This window comes from Corvus moneduloides, chromosome 10 (assembly GCF_009650955.1).
Source record: "Corvus moneduloides isolate bCorMon1 chromosome 10, bCorMon1.pri, whole genome shotgun sequence".
Lineage (NCBI taxonomy): Eukaryota > Metazoa > Chordata > Aves > Passeriformes > Corvidae > Corvus > Corvus moneduloides.
The window spans coordinates 9,330,451-9,350,721 of record NC_045485.1 but is presented as its reverse complement, the minus strand read 5'-3'; the positions used below and the strand labels follow the sequence as shown (position 1 = coordinate 9,350,721).

At 39.5% G+C, this 20,271-nt stretch overlaps 1 protein-coding gene across 21 annotated transcripts in view; it reads left to right on the top strand.

Moving 5' to 3' along the window:
* DOCK10 (dedicator of cytokinesis 10) overlaps nt 1-20,271 on the top strand; it is a 144,979-nt gene that overhangs the window by 74,402 nt on the left and 50,306 nt on the right. For all 21 annotated transcript variants that reach the window (XM_032119615.1, XM_032119617.1, XM_032119609.1 and 18 more), the window contains exons 6-15: nt 301-435; nt 745-879; nt 5,356-5,539; nt 7,169-7,254; nt 9,395-9,478; nt 10,368-10,523; nt 12,095-12,319; nt 13,059-13,181; nt 13,790-13,872; nt 19,339-19,461. In XM_032119615.1, the coding sequence (XP_031975506.1) occupies nt 301-435; nt 745-879; nt 5,356-5,539; nt 7,169-7,254; nt 9,395-9,478; nt 10,368-10,523; nt 12,095-12,319; nt 13,059-13,181; nt 13,790-13,872; nt 19,339-19,461 (1,334 nt within the window). The remainder of the gene's footprint in view (nt 1-300; nt 436-744; nt 880-5,355; nt 5,540-7,168; nt 7,255-9,394; nt 9,479-10,367; nt 10,524-12,094; nt 12,320-13,058; nt 13,182-13,789; nt 13,873-19,338; nt 19,462-20,271) is intronic.

Sequence of the window (20,271 nt, the reverse complement as noted above, 5' to 3'; positions counted from 1 at the left end):
TTCTGGTTTTGGTGTGGGTTGGGTTTTTTTCCGCTGGGGAAGTTATTTATTGCTTTAATATCAAATAAAGAATGATAATGGAAGGTCATTATCTCCTATAAAGTATTTCATATTTTTAATAGCTCTGAAATTAGTGGAACAGGTTTGTCTCATGTCATCCTGTGTATGGGAGGGCTATTAATAATACTTTAAAAGGAATGAAAGGGTGATTATTAAGTAGATATTCACACATTGCAGGTTTTTTTCATCTTGGAATTCAGAAAACAAGTCCATGCAATATTAACCATGTCTTCCATATAGGACACAACATCCCACTCATCTTCAAAAGGTGGTGGTGGTGGAGGAGGAGGAGGATTAGCAGCAGGAGTTTACAAGTCTGGATGGCTTTATAAAGGGAATTTCAACAGCACTGTAAACAATAGCATTACTGTTCGGGTAAGGAAACAACATTATTCTCTCTTTATTCCTTTTGGATTTATATTCCCCAAAGAGGCACACTTTCTGCCATTGTCATTTAGCTGTTTATATCTCAGGTTTGATTACATTGCTTTAAATGATAAAAAATATTGGGGCTCAGCAGCTTTCAGCAGCACTGAGTTTCACAGCATATTTCAGTTGTCTGCAAAATAGTGTGATTGAAGTGCAGTCAGGAGTTACCTGTTATTTAAACCTTGTGAATAAAGTATCAGTGACAATAATTTGCAGTACAACAATTTTCATGCTTCTTCTTTCCCACCATTTCAGTCATTCAAAAAGCGCTACTTCCAGCTGACACAGTTGTCGGATAACTCGTATATTATGAATTTTTATAAAGATGAAAAAATATCAAAGGAGCCAAAGGGATGTATTTTTTTGGATTCTTGTACGGGAGTTGTACAGGTAAGTTCCAGTTTATTTCATTGTAGTGGTTTGGGTGTAGGATGCATTTTAAAAGGCAAGTGGAAGAACACGTTCATTAACAGAATAATGGTCTCATTAGCAGTTTCAGGAAATGAAAGCATCAGTGGTTTTGCTCTTTAAATTGGTGCAAATGCTCAGACTGACAAGTTATGAAAAACTACAGCTGAATTATGGTAGCAGACTATGCACACGCTCTTTGTCCATGGCAAACATGATAAAAAAATATTGTGAAATGTTTGTGCGGGGGGGTGGGGGGGGGGGGGGGGGGGGGGGGGGAGTGTTTCACTGAACTTATTTTCTGAGATGTCAGATTTTACCTCATGCTTACAAAGAGCATGCTTGCTTGTTGTGGGGTAAAAAGATTCAGGTTAAAAAGCATCACCTGTTGGCCAAGTGTTAAATTAATCATGTATCCTGAGCCTCCTTGAGGGTCATCACTTTTAGAGATGATAGAGAATCTTAATGGCATCAAGTAGGACAGAACCTTATTGTTTGTTTGCCAGAAATGTCTAAACTAACCTTTTTTTTCCCTACTGTTCCCCTAAGACAGTGTCATTAGCTTTTTCCCTCCATCTTCTTCTTCCTGTCCTCTCATTCTATTAATATATTTTTCTTTTTGCTTTTGTTTCATTCTAAAGAAGATGTTACCTTGAATGGTATGTGACTATTGACTGACCTAGCCCATTGTGTCACTAAAGAAGGAAATGCCTTTTATTTAATTCATACTTTACTTAACCAGTAAAGGTTGGTAACAGTGCCAGGCAGGCTGATTTGAGAGTTGCTTTGAAAGAAATCTTTCAGGTAACACAAGGGAAGACCCCTGATAAACAAAAGGTTTTCTTGGTTGTGATGTCTCTCCTTCACCTATAAAACCCTTTGGAGCAAGAAAAATAATCAGTTCCCAGTGATTCACTCTGGGAACAAGTATTTGCTGACAGTCCCCAGCTCTGTGGGCAATGGCCATTTCCCCTGTGCTGTTCAGAAGGGTGTCTCTTTTTTCAAACAGGTGTAGAACAGGGTGGAGAGAAGCATGTAGGACAGGGATGTTTGCCAGTGTCAATCCATTGGCTTGAAAGACTCTCACAGGTAGCTTGGAAGTGTAGCAGAAGCTGTAGAGGAGATTCTTACAGAGAAATCCTGTTTAGAAATTGCTGCTTGCTCCTGCCTGGTGGCAGCAAGTGTTGCTTGTAAGGTGGGTCTCAGCCAGAGCTCCAGTCCAGCCCTGTAGGGTGTTGTTATGTACACATTTAATGGTATCCCAGGGGTGTCCATTCTGCTGTGTTGTTTCTCATGACACTCCAGGATAACAGAAATGCCTTGACTGCAAGTTTTCTGCCCTTTTTCACTAACTTCTGACAAAAAAAACTCAAGAAAGCTTTGAAATCCTCCTCCCCCTGAGCTTTTGACAACTGCTTTCTAAATCTACAGTGTTCCTCCAAATTGTCCTAAACTGGTTGACCGGTGGGTTCTCCTCTTGCCTGTCCCCAGATACAAGTTTCTGTGATTGTTCTTTGATTGACGTTTAGTATGGGATTCACAAATTTGAGCTATCTTCACTTGCAAGAAGTTAGAATCTTAGCCAAAGGGGTACTAGGGTGAATATCATCAGCTGCCAAAGTCTGTGATGGACTTGGAATCATAGGGCTCAAAAACAAAACCTGGCTTAGAGTTGCCATAAACAGGGAGACCTGAGGATATGGAGAAAGAGTTGGGTAAAACTGAATTTTTAGTGAAAAAATGTGATATGTACATTGTGATTTAATGAGTTTTCATACATCTATAAATAATTTAAGTCTCTATGAATGACTTTGAGCTCCTGTTTGATAGAGATAGAATATCAAAATTGTAGTAAACATCCCAGAGGAATCATCTCCAGATAAAATAAAAAGTGCTTCCAAAACAATTCTGTTATTTTGGAAGAATGACCCTCCAGGCATTAGACTTAGCCTGATGTTTCATTTATAGCTCATTCATAGTCTCTTTTTTGAATCTTGTATTATTTCCTTCTGGAAGAAATTTTTGAACTTGAACTTAAGTGTTGAAGATAAGAAGTCAAGGTATGGAAGGAGTTCTGTAGAGGAGCAAACTGAGAAATGGTACCTTGTTTTTTTTTCCTGTTAACTGATTAGGAAGGTAAAATAGTTGGCCTTAGATTCAAAACAAAGACTTTGCTGTAGATCTCATCTGCTTGCCAGAAGTCTGAAGTGCAGATGGAAAAGTGGATATTGAAGTTTTCCTGCCCTGCCTGATGTTCTTAAGATTCAGCATGCAAGATGTATTGCTGTATTAGATAATGTCTGGTAGCCTTTCAGTACCTGATTTAAAGATCTTGGCCATGTCTATGAGGGGCAGTACATAATATAGACAATAAATGCATTCATTTTGTGTTTCAGTACCTGATTTAAAGATCTTGGCCCTGTCATAAGAGGAAGTATATAAAATAGAAATGAAATGCATTAATTTTAAATGCTTTTGTCTTATCTGAAGTAAAATTGAAACGTAGCATTCTTCTTTGTAGATTATGCATAAACTGGTGTACATAATCCACTTTACAAATAATCTATCTTTGAAAGTTTTGAATGGCCACTACCTAAGATTCTTGGCATAGTTTTGTTCAACTTCTAGCTCTTGGTCAGGCCCTTATGTTATATGATTTTATACATACGTAACAGGTTTTAATGACATTTTAGTCCTTGTTTTACATTAGCTTGAATGTATGATTGGAGAATTTGAGTGATTTCAGGATCAGGATAAATAGTGAACACCCAAACCAATTGCTGCAAAACCCAAGCCTATTCTTACCCTGTGTTTGAAGAACTAAAATTTACAACCCTGAAAGAATATTCACCTTCATAGAGCACTTCAGAGGAAAATTATTTCCTATCAAGAGAATTTCCAGTAGCAGAAATAGAAAATAGCACACATGCACACATATATGCGCACACACAATCCCAAGTCGGTTTGAAAAGCCAAGATTTGTCTGACCCTGTTGACCCAAGTAGCTCCAGAAGAAGTAGTTCAGTCTTAAGTGATTCCTGATCTGGGTCATGACATGTAATATAAGAATTGGAGCAAGTGATTAGCAACAGATTGGGTAGGAATCTTCTAAATAATCTTTGTTGCTGGAAAAAAATGTTCATGGAACTTGCTTCTCAGTGTCCTGGGTTCTCCTCCTCTGCTAATCACTATCAGATTTTGCCTCTGTTCCTCTTAAATATCACTATCATCTCACCATCTGTCTTAGAAGCTTCTTAATAACTTGTTCATATAGGATTGTGCAGAAAAATAGTTACAGTATGCAGAACTACAGGAGACCACTGCCATGTTATTTGAGACTGTTAAGGAAGAAAAAATGGAGTGAAATGGCCAGTTATGGGGTGGATTTTTTTTTTTTTTCATTTGTCAGCATCACTCCAAGGTTAAATCTGTCAACAAAGTGATGGCAATCTTCTGGAATATTGAAATCAAAATGGTGGCACTGATGTCCATCGTCAGTCAGCTTTAAAAGTTCAGTGAAACAATAGGGAATAGAATGCATTACTGTTCTCTCAGATACAAGCAAGGAAGAGAGAAATTGATGCAACTGCTTCCTTAAGACTAAGAGATATGTGCCTCACTAACTGGGTAGATTTGAGAAATGAAGCACATTATGTTACATCCCATCACTTTGTTTAATTTTATTGAGGTGTTTTAGTAACTAAGTACCTGTTAATTCTTATGACACAAATTGATAGACTCATCATCTCCTGCCGGTAAAATCTGGTGATACAGAACAGATCTCAGAACTCAGTCTATTCCCAGTATACTGGGCATTTGTTCTTATTTTGTGCTTGAAAAGGATAGCATTGCAATGACTGACCAGCACTATACCTCACCTTTGCCTCTTGTGAAAAGTTGTTGAAATCCCCTAAGTTGTTTCTAAAATCTAAGACAAAAGTAGACGTGGGAAGTACCCATTGTAATAGTTACTGTGCAGGAATTTGTCCTGTTGCAATCTTCTGGAAAGATTGTTCCCACTATCCCCCAAATATTTATATGACTTAGCAGTACTTTGGTTTATCTTTTTTGTGTCTGGTGTGCTGGTAAAGTGTAAGAGACTTGATTTTTAGAGCTGTTCTCTCCAGACCGCTTCAACTCGTGTAGCAGTGCTGCACTTTGTGACCAGAGGTCTTTTATTGTTCCACATGGGAGGTATTCCCTTCTGAAGTATTGTCCATCTTAGATTTCTGTGGCTAAATATAGGACATATGTTTGGCCATAGAAGCTCTTAAAGGCACAAATTGACATAAATTTGTGTTAATATTGCACTATTTGGATTTTCTTTAAAGCCGCTGAAGTTCGCTTAAATGTCATTTTAAGGAGTGGCCATATACAAATCCATCTTATGGATGACTTTTTCAGTACCTTTTTGTATTATTTCTAGTGTTTATTTTTATTTTCCTTTTGTTCCAACAGAATAACAGGCTTAGGAAACATGCCTTTGAGTTGAAAATGAATGACCTCACATACTTTGTGCTGGCAGCTGAAAATGAGCAGGATATGGATGACTGGATTTTCACTCTTAACAAAATCCTGCAAATAAATCCAGAGGGAACAATTCAGGAGAGGAAGAGTGCAGATCTCACTGATCTGAGACTTGGTAAGAGTGAAAAATCTGTTGTATTGTTGGGTTTTTTTTAAACAAGTGAAAAAAGTGGAACCTTCATACCAGTATTTAATCATTTTAACTGCCTGAGTCTGTAATGGATTCTGTACCTATTGATTTCTGACGAAGCAGCACCAGTCTTGGCAATCCCTGAACAATGTCAGCTAACTCCCCTCAGATCATTTTCAAAAGGCTGGAGGGGGAGGTAAAGCTGTTCCCACAAAGTCAGCAGGAGCAACTTGGCTCCATTCTGCATATGCAGCTCTTTTTCAAATTTAGTCCTCTCTGTCAATGATCTTGCTGGTACTTTGTGTTTTACTGTCCTGGAACTCTGAAAGTTTAAGAGAGTTTTGTGCTGGAGAGTGGTTAGATCAGTTCTTTTTCCAGCATTTTGCTTTCTCTAAAAATCTGGAGCTAATAATTAAAAAAAAAAAAAATCCCAGCTGTGGTATATGGCTCTTTCTCTGAAAGCTTATTGACTTTTACTTCTTGCTTTTTTGAGCTTGCATATTATACTTTCACTGTGGAAGAAAGAATTGGATGCTCTGTTATACTGCAGTCTTCGTGTGGCAGTAACTCATTCCTCCACATAATAAATCCACATTCAGTTTGGATGAACTCCAGCTGAAATTCTAAGGCTGAAAACACTTGAAACCTTAATACAGATGTAGAATGTGTGTGCTCTGAGCTGAGTCAAAGCTTTGAATCCACATGCATCCGAACATTAGGGATGTTCAGAGCTAATTGAACTCTTTAGCCTGATGTTTATAGTAAGTTCTAATTTTGGAAGGACAGGATACTCTTCATATAGCCAAAGATGTTTTCGTAATTTGGAGGCACAAGAGACTTGCACTTCAGAATCAGAGGAGTACTTTTGAAAATCCTACCCCTAAGGGATATTAATGAAACAGGAAGAAATATGTGCATAAAAGGTCAAAAACACAGGCTAACAGAAAACAGAAGTCTCTACTGGTAAAAAAGCTGATAACAAGCACCAGGAATGTGCTATGGAGTTAACTTGTCAAAAGACATGAGGCTTTCTTGGCAAGAAGAGCCCAAAGTGACTGCAATGACTTCTTTCACATGGGGGAGTTACCTAGTGAAAACAGCACTCCCTGGTGAGCTGAGTAAAGCACAGGGCTTGTGTTTAGTGCTATTCTCTGGATCCATAGGTTTGCAGCTCATGGAGTCCAGACACTGCATCCCTCCCTTTCCCAGCGGGCAGGTAAGGTGCTGCCTGCCCCGCTGAATACTCCCCTTACTGGGTATCCAAAATCTTTTGGTTGACATAAACCTTTGGTGTTGCATCAGAAGAGACTGATTTGTCCCTTTGTCATGGGCATGAATATTTGTCATGGGTGAATGTGTTGGATGTTTCACTGAGCAGTCAGGCCTGTTGTTTGGAAGCTTAAATATAGACTAAGATACAGTGGGCAACGGTGGAGATGAGGTTCAGGAGGACAGAGGTTTACATGAGCGTCGCTTCCATTTGGTAGCCTGATGAGACTGAAGGAGATAAAAAGAAATAACATGAAATATGGGGTTTTATCTTTTAAACGCAATGGTAATAGCAAGAACAATAAAACCATTTTGTGGTGTTTTTTTTTTTTTCTTCTCTTCAAGACCCTGCAGAAGTTTTGGTGAATTATGATTGCTCTCAAGAAGAGGCAGATTCTTCAGAGAACACCTTGCACCCAGACTTCGCGAAAGTAATGGATGTTATGTTTTTCTTTACAAGTTTAGTGCAAAGAATTTCCTAGGTGAAAAATGCCTGCCAATAGGTTAATCATTAATATTGTGAAAGGTTGAAAAATATAGCATAGTCTATTAAAATTGTTAGAGGCACAACAAATGACAGGAATAATCTTCTTTCTGAGCAACTCATCCTTTTGTTTAAGTGAGAAAATCTCCATCAGATGCAGAGAGAGCAGGTGCTCCACAGAGTATTTTGATTTAGACCAGGAAGGCAGTAAGGGTCTGGTCCCTGCAGTTATGTGTGAAATATTTGCTCATCTGAACTGCATTTCAGTAGAGCTTGGCTCTTGGAGAGCCAAGATTTCCTGTGTGACTGGCAAGGAAGGGAGCTCTGAAGTGCTCATTGCCTTTTGTAACTTCATTGAAAGATATGTGTGCTACCAGGGGGAGGCATTTTGTCCTCTGGAGCTTATAAACTGCTTCATGTGGATGAGATAATTGTAGATGGTGCTAAGAAGCTTTTTAATGAAAAGCTAGATTGGAAATGCTTCACTGCTTTCTCTTAAACGAATGCACAATCTGTTTGTAGCCTTCTGCCAGTGAGCTGCTGTAGATACTGTCTGTCTACAAAGCCAAATGCTGTTTGAGGATGTTACTCACACAGATTTGAACTGAAAGCTGTCTATGCAATTGAGGACAGAATTTTACTGTAGATCATATTCATATATATGAAGTGGTCACCTAGAATGAGAAAAAGAAAAAAAAATCAGATCACCAAACAAAATAAACACGAAACAACCAACCAGATAAAATGTGGTTTATGTATTAAGAGCAGCAGAAGTGTCTGATCATCTTGTTTGTGGATAGATTCTTTCTAATGATTTAGTTGATGCAGATATCTCAGAAGTATCTTACTGATATCTCAAAGACCACTGGTGCCTGCAAGGCTATAGGAGATGGTCAGCTTGTTTTGTGATGCTTGTTTTGCCCTTTGTATGGATAATTCCTGTTCCCCCACCCTGGCTCTGTAGGCCTGGCTGCAGCAGTGTTCTGTGGCCTTTCCTTAGTCTGTGGCAGATAAATATGCTGATCCCATCTCTAAACCAGTTTACCAGAGCCACATCAGGGCCTACCTCTTCAGGTCAGGCCACAGGCAGTGCATGTTAGGAAGTCAATGTAGAGCTCTTGGTCTTGCTGGGCTGCTACTGCTGCTTGTTACTTAATGTGTGCTGGCAATGTCATGGTGTGGAAGATGTGAGACACTGAATGGGACCTGAACAAGAGAATATCCTGTGCCATGGTAACTAAGGGTTGTACTCAGTCCTAGGCAACCAGAAAAGATGGACACTCTGTTAAAAGTTCAGAGATTAACAATTTAAAAATTAGGGGAAATCTAAGTGCAAAGAAAGATTGAAGGAATTGAGCATGTTTAGACTGAGGAAAAAAAATTCAGAGCTATCCAAAGGGATCTTTAAGGGGAAGGGAAATGTATAGGGCTTACTTTACATATTGGATAAGTGAGGTTAAATAGCAAGGAAAAAGTTACCACAGTTAGACATAAGGATAAACTTTTAGAAGGTGGGGTAGGAAAGCACCAGGCAGCTTCAGGAGGTGAAATTGGTTTTGTCAGAGAGCTTGCTATTAACTTAAGCATGTGTCTGTCAGAAAGGAAATAGGTATGTGTGATCCTCCCTGTGGCAGAGGGTGGATGGGAGAGGACTCTCAGCCTTCCCTTTGGGTGACGCTGCAGTCTGTGTGTCTGCCCAGCCTGTGAGTCTGAGTGCCATTTGCTGCTCCCCTTTCTGCCTTCCCCTGGCAGGTGTTTTTCTGTGGGCCTGGTTTTTTGGGGATTTATTTCCCTCATCTTGGGAATCTCTAAATTGATTTTGGTGTATCTTACTCAATGGATAGCACACGTGAACATACAAAAACTTGAATTACTTAATTGATCTATTTTTGGATTTCTTAAAAGTATGTCATGGCCTGAAAATCCCTGCTTCACAAGCAGAGTGTGCATGGAAATGCTTTGGGAAAACTGCTGCAGAAATGGGAAATGTTGTTGTGAGTGAAACATGGATCACTCATTTAGAAGTCTAAAAACTCTATGGATTTCTGTTCTTGTGCAGAAAACTAATTTATTATCTGTCACCACAGTACATTACAGAAACAGAAGAAACAGTGAAAGCTTCTCGGAATACAGAGCGGCTAAACCTGTTCTCTTTGGATCCTGATATAGCAGTAAGAGATTCTAAATTTTTTTTTTCAATTCTTAGAAGTTTTAAAGTACAGGTGGCACGAGCTAACTGGGTTAGCTGAGCCAGGAAAGTGGTTTGCACTTCAGCAAGCAACTGGGTATACCCAAGGCTTCAGCTGTGAAGAGAGAGGGGAGCTATCTGTAGTCCACAGAGATTTCTGTACAGACTCTACACTTTGACTGCAGAATGGCTGAGGATGGCAGTGACCTCTGGAGATCACCCAGTCCAGTCGAGCTAAACTCTGAATGAGCTTAAAACAAGCATTAAAGCAAAGTTTAACATTTAATGTGAGGATTCAAAGAACATTATTTCTTGCACTGAATGTGATTTAAATAGAAATTTTATTTTACTTAAAAAGAAGGCTTAAGTAACAATGGGATCAGTGTATATTTAAACTTGAGCCTGCTGTCAATCAGCTGCAAGACCTTTATTCAAAGTATTAAGCGAATTGAAATAGTAATGTGGCATATAAGTAATGGGAAAAGAGGGAAATGCCTGCAATCTCATTCTAAAATGTGGTGTTAATAATCTGAAAATGTGAGTTTTTTTAATCTATATGAGGAGATTAAAAGCTAAAGTTTCAGAAACAGTAAGTAAACAAGAAAAAAGTCTGTTCTAAAATTACAGGAAATCTAATTTGAATCCCTAATTCTGCCTCTGACATTATATATGTCCTCAGGCAATCTTTTTGGTTTGTTTCCTAATCTATAAATTGGGAGTAACACTCATTTACTGTAGTAATATGAAGATACCAAGAGTGACTTTTGAGGTTTTCAGGTGTTTCAGTGGTTGCAAAGACCTTTAAAAAGCTTACTTAGTTTTGGAATATGATGTTTTTTCCTATATATAACAAATTGCCCAACTTGTTTCAGGCATTGAATCCTCAGAAAAGGGAGTTTCCAGGGAGAGACTCAGTGATAAAGCCATTTGAAGAAAAGCCTGCAAAGAGGATCCTGATAACCTGCAAATCCCTCAGTTTGAATCTCCAGGCCTGTGTTACTGAAAATGAAAATGATCCCTCAACCAATGTAAGCTTTTCTTATTTCTCTGTGATTTTTCTCTTTTTTTTTTTGTTTTGTTTTTTTGTTTTTTTGGCGTTTTTTTGTTGGTTTGATGCTTGGGGTTTTTTTTCTCTTTCTGTACGTGTGTTGGTTTGGAAAGAGAAGTGAAAGGAAAGCTGTCTCACACATGCATACTGCATTCACTCCTCCTCCCCTGACCATTCCTTTGGACTGAATAATGAAACTGATTAACTTTTCAATAGATATTTTGAAGCTGATTTAGATTGCAGACTTTTAGCTACAGTTCAGTGGAGAATCAAAAATGTTTAAATCCTTGAGGATTCTTAACAATTGCTATAAGAAGAACGAGTTTAAACTGCCAAGACTTATGTAGAGAGGTAATTGAATATCAGTTGCTGGTGAATTGGGTTTTTTTTGCTGGTTTTTTTTCTGAGAGAGACCAGGAACCAAGCAGATAAAGTTACAGGAGAGAAGGCAAAACAGAAAGGACAGGATGTTTCATCTAGTGGAAAAGTCCAGCTAAAAACAGGACAAAACAGAAAATTTTGCTTATTCTTACTGTAAAAAAAAAAGGGGCAGGGAAAATTGGGATGTAGATGTTAGTCTATAGCTTTTAGTTAGTTCTCCTCTGAAGCAGGAAAGTTATGAGACATCAGTGTCCCAGCAACTCCACTTTCATATATTACATATGAGGCATTGATTTTGTTTGTTGATTTGTTTGTTTTTCATTTGAAGATGACCTCTACAGTGAGTGCAAATTCAGCATGATGTAATCAATATCTTTTTTTGGCAGACTGGAATAACTGTTTAAATAAAGTCACGATAACTGCACCAAGGGCATGCAATATTCACTGCAGAGGCTGAAAAAGCATAGGACACTGTTCCTGTTATGCACTGCTCTTTATCTCCACAGTTTTAAGGTTCTGATTTCTGGACAGCTCAGGTGGTGTTATTCTGAGGCTGATTTATTCTGTCAGAACTGTGGATGCTCTCTGAAGGTTACTTTCAGTCACAGGACTGAATTCCCTGGTACTCTGCCATAGGATAAGTGGGCACTGTCAGAGTGGTTTGAGTGCTGGTTTCCCAGCAAAATGGAACATGTGTTTCCCACAGAATAATACACCCACGCTTTTGTGTTTGTACCAGTAAACATTTTCCATCCCCTGGCATTTGTCATCTTTGTGTTGCATTTCTGACGATCCCTGGAAAGCCCACACTCACTCTTCCCTCTTTTATAATGACTCTGAATCTGCATTTTAAAAATCCTGCGGTGTGTTTACTGGGACTCTATTCATTTACTCTAATAATTAGTTATCCAGTTGCTTTTGATTCTGTGAGTTTCTAAGCTCTCAATTCCTCTTCTGGTACCCTGTTGACAAAAAAAGAAAGCCCCTAAAATCACATGCTTTGAAACTAACTTGGGCAAGGGGGTGTGTGAGTGTTTTTAAGGTATCTCATAATTTGTAAATAATATTTGTTTACTTTCTTTTTTTGTAGTTGCAGAAATCCATTAAAAGACAGACCTTACCCTCATTCTCTCACTTACCCCTGTATTATGTTTCTGGTATTTTCTCTAGGTAGAGCCTTTCTTTGTGAGCGTGGCACTGTATGACGTCAGGGATGGCAGGAAGATCTCTGCTGATTTTCATGTGGATTTGAACCACACTCTGGTTAGACAGATGATTTCAGGTTCCTCGTGTCTAGTAGAAAATGGTGCAGTTGACTCAAGTATTGACTCAAATGAAATGGAAGAACCACAGGTCAAAGGGTTCCCAGAAGAGTGGCTGAAATACCCCAAACAGGTACTCCACGTGCGACTTGCATGGCTTAGTGACCTGTGTGACTTCTTTAGAAAGATCAGTAGTATTCTTTTTCATTGGAGAAGTCATGTATACTACCAGTGGTTCTTGTTTTCAAGAAAATGCTTTTTCATGTGTTGGTTGTACTCATATACAGCTTTCTGAGAACCCTGTATAGACCATTTACAATCAAAACTGTGATAAAAGTTAGTGTCTCTTATTTAGCGAAACCACCCATATTTCCTGTGCTCTTTGGGTCCATTTTCTGAGCTCTTCCAACCAGCCAGACAAAATCACAACTCAGACCAACACCTAGATGCCTAGATGCTGCAATAATCTCAAAGTGCTTTCACATTCTTGCTGTTGCCATAAGCTGTGTGCTGAAACAGCAGCATGTGTTACTTTTCTCTTCCTTTCATTCCCCTGAGGAATGACTGATTCAGGCCAGCTTTTAGGTGCTGCCCAAGAGAGGAACAGTTAGGTTAGACCATGCTAACATGGTCATACTGCTTTTTGACTTGAATCAGTCTGTTTGCAAGGTGCTGCATGTGCACAAGTTGACTTCAGCACTAATACAAAGATTTTCTTTTCCGTCTGTCTGTGTTGAATAAATCAAGATAATAATCCTTAATACTCGTTTCTGGATTTGGTTTGTTACTGTTTCCATGAACAGAGAGCACTGGCAGTATTTCCTTTCTCCAGTACTGCTGTATATTTTTGAACTGTTCTCTTTTATCCACAGGCTCTTTTCTCCATAAGTAATCCTCACTCTGAGATTGTACTAGTGGCAAAAATAGAAAAGGTGCTTACGGGAAACATTGCCAGCAGTGCCGAACCTTACATTAAGAATCCTGATTCTTTTAAGGTAATGTAACAGGAACATCAGTTCCTTCTCTGTAACTTCTGCGTGCTGGAAGCTGAAGGCATCGCAAACCGTACTGACGAATCTCAGCAGTGTGTGGTTGCTGAACAGGACAAGCTCCCGGGAGCCCCATGCTTCAGAAAGCAAATGTCCAAGTTCACTGACTGAATGAATGAAGCTCCATTTTGCCTGCAACATGCAAAACCATCTGTGGTGCATTCCTGTGCTGGTTATGCCTTAGTACAGGGATATTCTCTTTCAGCAATCTTTTAGAAATTATGAGCTAGGGAGCTTTGTACATGAGCAAAGTTGGCCTAGGCACCTGTCTGTCTCTGAGAGCAGGCACTGCACCTGCATTGGGTAATTACAGAAAACCGGAACAACTTTAATGCAGTTCTGAATAAAGGAGTGGTGAAAGGGTTTAATTTGTCAGCAGCATCATATTCATCTTGTGATGTCTCTGCTGTCCACCCTGGAACCTTTTGTTATGAACAATATCAGACCAAATTATTGTAGTGATGCCGTAGCCTCTTCAGCTTGCATGTACTTTGTGCACCATTTAAGGCGTTAGAATGCTATTGATGAAATAATTCACATTTCCATTTTTGCAGTGGGCACAGAAAGTGTTAAAATCCAATAAACAGTTCTGCAGCAAGCTGGGGAAATACCGTATGCCATTTGCTTGGTCAGTGAGGTATGTACTCATTCTTTTCATGATTTTAATAAGCATCTTATTGCTTATTCCCTTGGACTTCTATCCTTTTATTCTTTCCCACTTTTTCTGCCTGAAGCTAAGCAAAGCTTTCTCTCTGGTCCAGGACCCCAGAATATCCTGCAGTTTTTTTGTTTCATTGCCCTATTTTTCTCACAGCTAAACGTCCGTTACTTGCTCATTAAATGTTACTGTGGTGGAATCTTTTCTTCAGGTGTGTAGTGAAGTTGCCAGGGAGCAGCAAAGGTAGCTGATGAAATATCAATTTATCGTGAGCTCCACCATTCATTGGGTGCTAAAAATTGCCAAAGAGATGTTAAAGTCACAGTTCTCATAAGAATTTCCTGCAAAGAGAATTGTGGTCTGAAAGAGAGTTGCAGTGGCCACCTAGAAAGTAGGTGCATAGGTGTGAAGCTCTGTTCTTGTTATGATGCCTGTCAAGTTTTAAGAAAACTCTAACCAAGGACTTGAAGTGCTTTGGGGGTAATATTGAGGGATTATGGTTCAGGTACTCTTGCGTTTTTTGTGGTTTGTAGGTGATGGAGAACTTCTATTTTCTCATTTGGCAGGTCAGTTGGGTTTTATTGCAGGTCAGTGCAGTGGCAGTAATGGATTTTTATTCTTTCTCTCTCTCCTCCTGTATAATTTTTTGCTGGTCTCACCTCAAGATTGAGGCACCCCTGTGTCTTTTGATCCCCTTTTAGCAAACATGGCTTTTTTTTTTTCCTTTTTTTCTTCCTTGAAGTTTTGATGTAATTCCTTTCTCTGTCGTCTCCCTTTTTTCTTTCTCAGTGTTGTTTAATTTCTTCAACTTACTGCTGCCCTGGAATGAGAGAGCTTCCTAATGGAGACCCTCCTGTGTGTCCCTGTGACAGCTCTCCTTTCTTTCTGCCATGTGTAGAGCAGGGAATATAAATTTTTATATTCCCTATAAAAAGGAAAGCTTTCAATTGCCAAGTGAAAACAGTCCTCCTTCTCTGTGGCTTCTGTTCTCACAGCAGCAGGCCAGGTGGAGAGCTGCCTAAAGCTCTCAGTAGGGAAAAAGGAAGAGCAAGTGCTGGGTGAAAAATTCGTGTTGTGGCATTGCCCGTAGTTATGAGAGAGCTCTGTGGTGTGTGCTTCTTCTGGGGAGCACAGAGATCCAGAAGGGCACAGTTTCCCATGACATGTGCAGAGGAAAGCTTCTGATTTTAGAATATGGTGCTTAGATGGCAAAGAAGGAAACATGCAGTGAGGTATGGCCATTTGAAGTGTTCATTTATTTTTTATTTATGTACTTTCTTTCTCAATATCCAGTAAGAACAGGAGAGGTAAGTGAGTGCTCAAGAGAAAGGCTGATAATGTGTTCTGATCTGTCATTCCAAGCTCAAGGATGCTCATAAATATTTGCTATGTCTGTGTAGCTGGAGGACCTTTCATCAAAATCATATTGATGGGTTGATAGAGACACTTTTACCATGTAACAGACTGTGCAATGGCAGGTGGTGCAGGCTTGGCACCAGACTGACCTGAAGCTTCCTATTAACTCTGTCTGCCTGCCTGTGCTCTGTGGCAGTACCATCAGTGATAACGTTCTGCAACTCAGCCCTTGCTGTAGCTATCTTTAGGTGTCATGATGATTTTAACTAGTTTAGGGTCTGGCCAGGCACTCATGCGTATAAAGAAGGCTAGAACATTCTTCCACAGCTTCAGCAAATCCTGCCAAAAATAAAATACAGAAAGGTTTTCTTCTCATTTTGAAAGAAGTGTGTTTTCCTTTTATAGGATTCCCCAAGCGTCAATCCCTTGTTGCCTTGTGGTGAGAGGGAGTGGGCAGGAGCAGGATTTGGGCTGTGCCCCACTCCCCTGGTTCTCAGCTGCTGGGCTGTGTGTTCCACAGCTGTACTGCCCAAGTGCATCACGGAGTGTGTGCCTCAGCCCAGAACTGTGGCTGCAGCTCTGCACTTGCTCTGCCTAAGGGAAGTCTTTACAGACATGAGTGAAGTTTGCTGTGGCCTCTATCCCTGTGAGGCACAGAGCACCCTAAATGCCTGTCAGGCTGAGGGGCATTGAGAAAATATAAATTCCACACTCATTTACATCTATTTGTGTATTAACATTGCTCAGGTCTGACTTTGGTAAAAGCGGAGTATAAAATCTATTTCTGTTTTCACAGCTTGAAAACAGAAGTTTCCACATGAGGGTATCGCGCTACAGGGGGAAAAAATGGTTTGGCTATGATAAATAGCAAGACCCTGGGTTTGGAAATGTGTTTTCCAGTTAGTTCATTCTGGCATTAAGCACACTCCTGTTTTTGTGTGGAAATTTTCCCTCCTTAAAGCAGTTACAGATGGCCGCAGTGCAATTTTTACGTATGCATTCAGCAAGCCAAACTCTTGACAGCTGAGTATTGCACATGTGACTGAAACTCTTAATTAGCTCCTGTGGCACCAGTTTGTTAGCATTGCTCAGAAGCATGACTCAGGGTTCTTCCCTGATTTCCTGCTGGGAAATCTGGTGTCTGTGTGCTCTCGCAGGTATAATTACGCTATGTGTTAGAATTACAGTGTGTCAGAGTCTCATATTCCTGCCAGAACTGCCAAAGTTTGCAAATATCTGCCTCAGCTACATATTGTAGATGTGGGGCGAAAAACTTCATTCACAGAGATTAGTTTTTACACTCTTACTCCTTCAAACCTTCTCCACCCTTGTAAACATAATGTTTTGGAACCTAATATTTGACTCCTTCAGCAGCTTGTGCAGCTGCTGGTTTGGTTTAGCCGCTGTAGGTTGAGGTAGCTGAAGGCAGTGAGACTGCACCGATTTCCAGTAGCTGCAGATCTTTCACTGAATGTCTAACCCTGGAGGTGAGCAATTTTCCTGCAAATCATAAACCACTACTTCAAAAGTACTTTTTTCAAAGTTAAATGATGAACAATGTGTAGGTTTTCTGTGCTCAGAGAATTTTTTTAGGATTGTGGACAATCAGGTAACAGTGTCAGAAGAGCAGAATCATATAAACACTTTAAGTACTGAGATGATGTTACAGTTTCTTTAGTGTAATCTATTAACTTGCTTACCTCTAAATTACCACTTTCAGAATCTCTTCAGGAGTTTAGTTCTGTGAAATGTTTCTTATTAAAACATCTCAGTAAATAAGTGCCCAGCACTCAGGCATTGTTAATGTATTAGACTAATATTGGACCCCTGGACTGTAGAAGTTTTTAAAGCATTTCCTTGTTTTGACCTGACAGTTGTCATTCTCAAATGCCTTCTGTATGTTCCTTGTGACAAGGAGCACTTTTGTTCTGCCTGCAAGGATCTAGCAAAACATGGGATTGCAGTTACTTGACTGCAGCTGTAACACATTCAATACTTGCCGCTCTGGCAATTCTTCGGCTTTAATAATTGCAGGGAATGGAGACACCAGTACAGTTTTCCCAGTGCATAAAACATACCTTTTTTAGAAGGATTATCTTGTTTTCAATGGACATCTAAACTACTCATGTGGTTCTAAGAACTTTATATAAATTGAGTACTTTATGTAAGCTGGAGAGATGAAAAATATTTCCATTTTGTAGTAGTTTCATGCCTTTAATTTTGTCCTGGGTGCATTATTTCAGTGGGGATATGCTGCTGAACCAGTCCTAGAGGTAGAGCGTGTGATAGCCAGGGAGCACTGATACTCTGGAGCAGTGGTTGTAGGCAGGACGACTCTGTAAAGCCCTTCTGACTCCAAACCAGAGGGGAGGAGTGCGCAATCATGGAAGCTTTTGGGTTTGAAGAGACCTTGAGGATCATGATGCTGTGTTCCTGAGCCTCCTGAAAGGCAGTGCTCAATACCACTGACCCAGAGTGAGCTATTTCCAGCTTCATTTCCTTTTCACTTGTATTCCCAGCCCTTCCTTGGTGAGTGCCCCTACACTCTGCTGCACTGAGCAGGGGTTTGTTCGGTGCCAGAGCCTGCACTGGAATCAGTTAATAGTTTCCAGCAGAGCCTGGTTTTGCTCAGCATCACATTGCAGAGCCCAGTGGCACAGCGGAAATCACTCACCCAATGTTTTGGTCCTCTCTGTTAGTCTGGAGGAGGAAGCAGTGCTGAGTCCAAGAAATATCATAGTGTCACCAATACTGTAATAATTATTAAATCTTTTTTCTTTCCTTTTTCTTTTTTCTGACAGCAGTTTAATAGAATTTGTAGAGTAAGTGGTGGCTGCCAGAAATGAGGTCTGGTTTCTCCCTAGTAAGCTTTTTGACATGGTGTATTGGTGTGGACCTTATTCCCTCCAACAGCTGGAGGCAAAAGTCTGATAGAAGAGAGTTGATCATTACAGTTGCAAAGAACTGAAATAGGGATGCTTCTCTCAGTTAATTAAGTTAAGATACGATGCATTTATACTTATTCTTGGGATCCTCTTCCAAAGGTTTGCTCCGTTATTTTGCATCTGGCAACAATTTGTCCTGGCATCAATTCTTCTTCTCACTGGCAGTGGAACAGAGAAGTAAATTAAGGAAGCAAGATTGGCCAAATGATTCACAGAACAGCACTTAGTGTCAAGAACATTTTACTTTTGTTAAGCAACGATTTTCATACTACAGTTGAATCCAAGGTTGATTAATTTGGACGGCTGTTACGTTATCTGGTCCAGCCAGCATGTGTGACCCTTGAGGATATACAAAGGGCATTAAGACACTGGAGTGTCTTAATTAAATCCTGCAAGTGTCAATGAGCAGGAATGGAAATGTCTGGAAATGTCTTCCTGTGCACACAACAGCTGATATTTATTGTTCTCAGTTATAGATGGTTATCCTTCTTTTCCATTTTGTTGGGCACTTTGTAACTGGTTCATCAAAAATTTAGTTGGTGCTGCCCAAACTTGTTTTGTGGAGGAATGCTAAGCCACAGTGAGCTGGTGTCATGCTCCTGGAGGACACAGGACAGATTTAATGCACAGGAGCACTCATTGAGGTCTCTAACCTGTGTTTCTTTATGTGGTAGGAGATGGTGGTTGAGATTTGACAGCTTGCTATGATTTCTGTTGTTTAAAATTATAATGATTTTCCTTGGATAATAACTTCTTGGATGAAATTACCTATGGATGAAGCCACCTATGGATGCACAGAATTCTTCAAACTGATTCCTTGAAATAAGGAATCAGTCTCTTTGTTGAAGTGAGGAGTCGTGTCCATGATGGGTGAGAGGCTCTCACTCAAACCAGGTCTGAGGTCTTTGCAGGACTGGGATTCACATGGAATAAACTGAAATTGGCTTTGCTCCTGCAAACATAAAGTTTGGCAATGCTTTCTAGGGTGATAATCTGCAGAGAGGCCATGAATTTCTGTAAGAATTCATATCACAGCTTTGTTAAAAGATTACAAGACAATTTCAAATGCTCAAATATATACATACATATATATATATATATATGGATGAGTGTTTATAAATATGCCATTTTTCTTTCTTTATAGGCCAGTGTTTAAAGATAATCAGGGAAATGTTGACAGAGACTCCCGATTCTCACCTTTATTCAGGCAAGAAAGTAATAAGATTTCCATGGAAGATTTGATTAAACTAATAGCAGAATACAGAAGGTAAGGAAAAGTTTCTAATTTGCTTTGAAGCTTTATAAAGCTGTGCAGAATAATGGTTGCTGGTTTTTTTCTTCATTTAACACAATGTGCCAAAGTGGCCATGTTAAATTTTATTACATTAGTTTTTTCACATTAGGTTATTACCTGCCAAAGAGTGCTTGAGGTTGGACTTTCCAGGAAAATTGAAACGTCATTTGGCACATTAAAATAAATGTTATTATAACCTAAAAATAGTGATTGCTTAAATCAGCTTTTATCAGGGGAAGATGCAGTTGAAGTACTCAAAAAGAGAGCATTATCTCAGGGGAAAAAAAAACGAGAAAAAAGAAAAAAAGCATTTTTATGGGTTTCCCAGCTCCTTGCTTTTGTTTGCTTGAGTTTCCATGGCAAACTGAAGAATGGACATCAAAAGTAAAAACCTTCTCCAAGTGTTTTACAGTCTGGAAATTACTGAACAGAGGTTTGGCTGAATAGTCTTCCACACAGGTATAAATCAGGTTAATCCTAGAGCAGGGTCTGTGTTTATACTGGATAAGTGACATGAGAATTGAACCGTGTATTTCTTCTTGTCCCTTCTACTCTAAATGTGCCTAAAAAGGAATTCATCTAAATAATTTCTTTTCCATTTCTATTAAAAAAAAAAAATCATAGAAAGATTGACTGTCAGCCATGGGGCTTGGATCAGGCCCTTAACTTCTTGTGCCATCTTGCTGTTACTGGTCAGGACACTCTACTGACTATTCATTAGTGTCACCACTGCTGTGTTTGTGTCTCTAAAACATCTTCTAGACGAAAGAGATTTAGCATCAT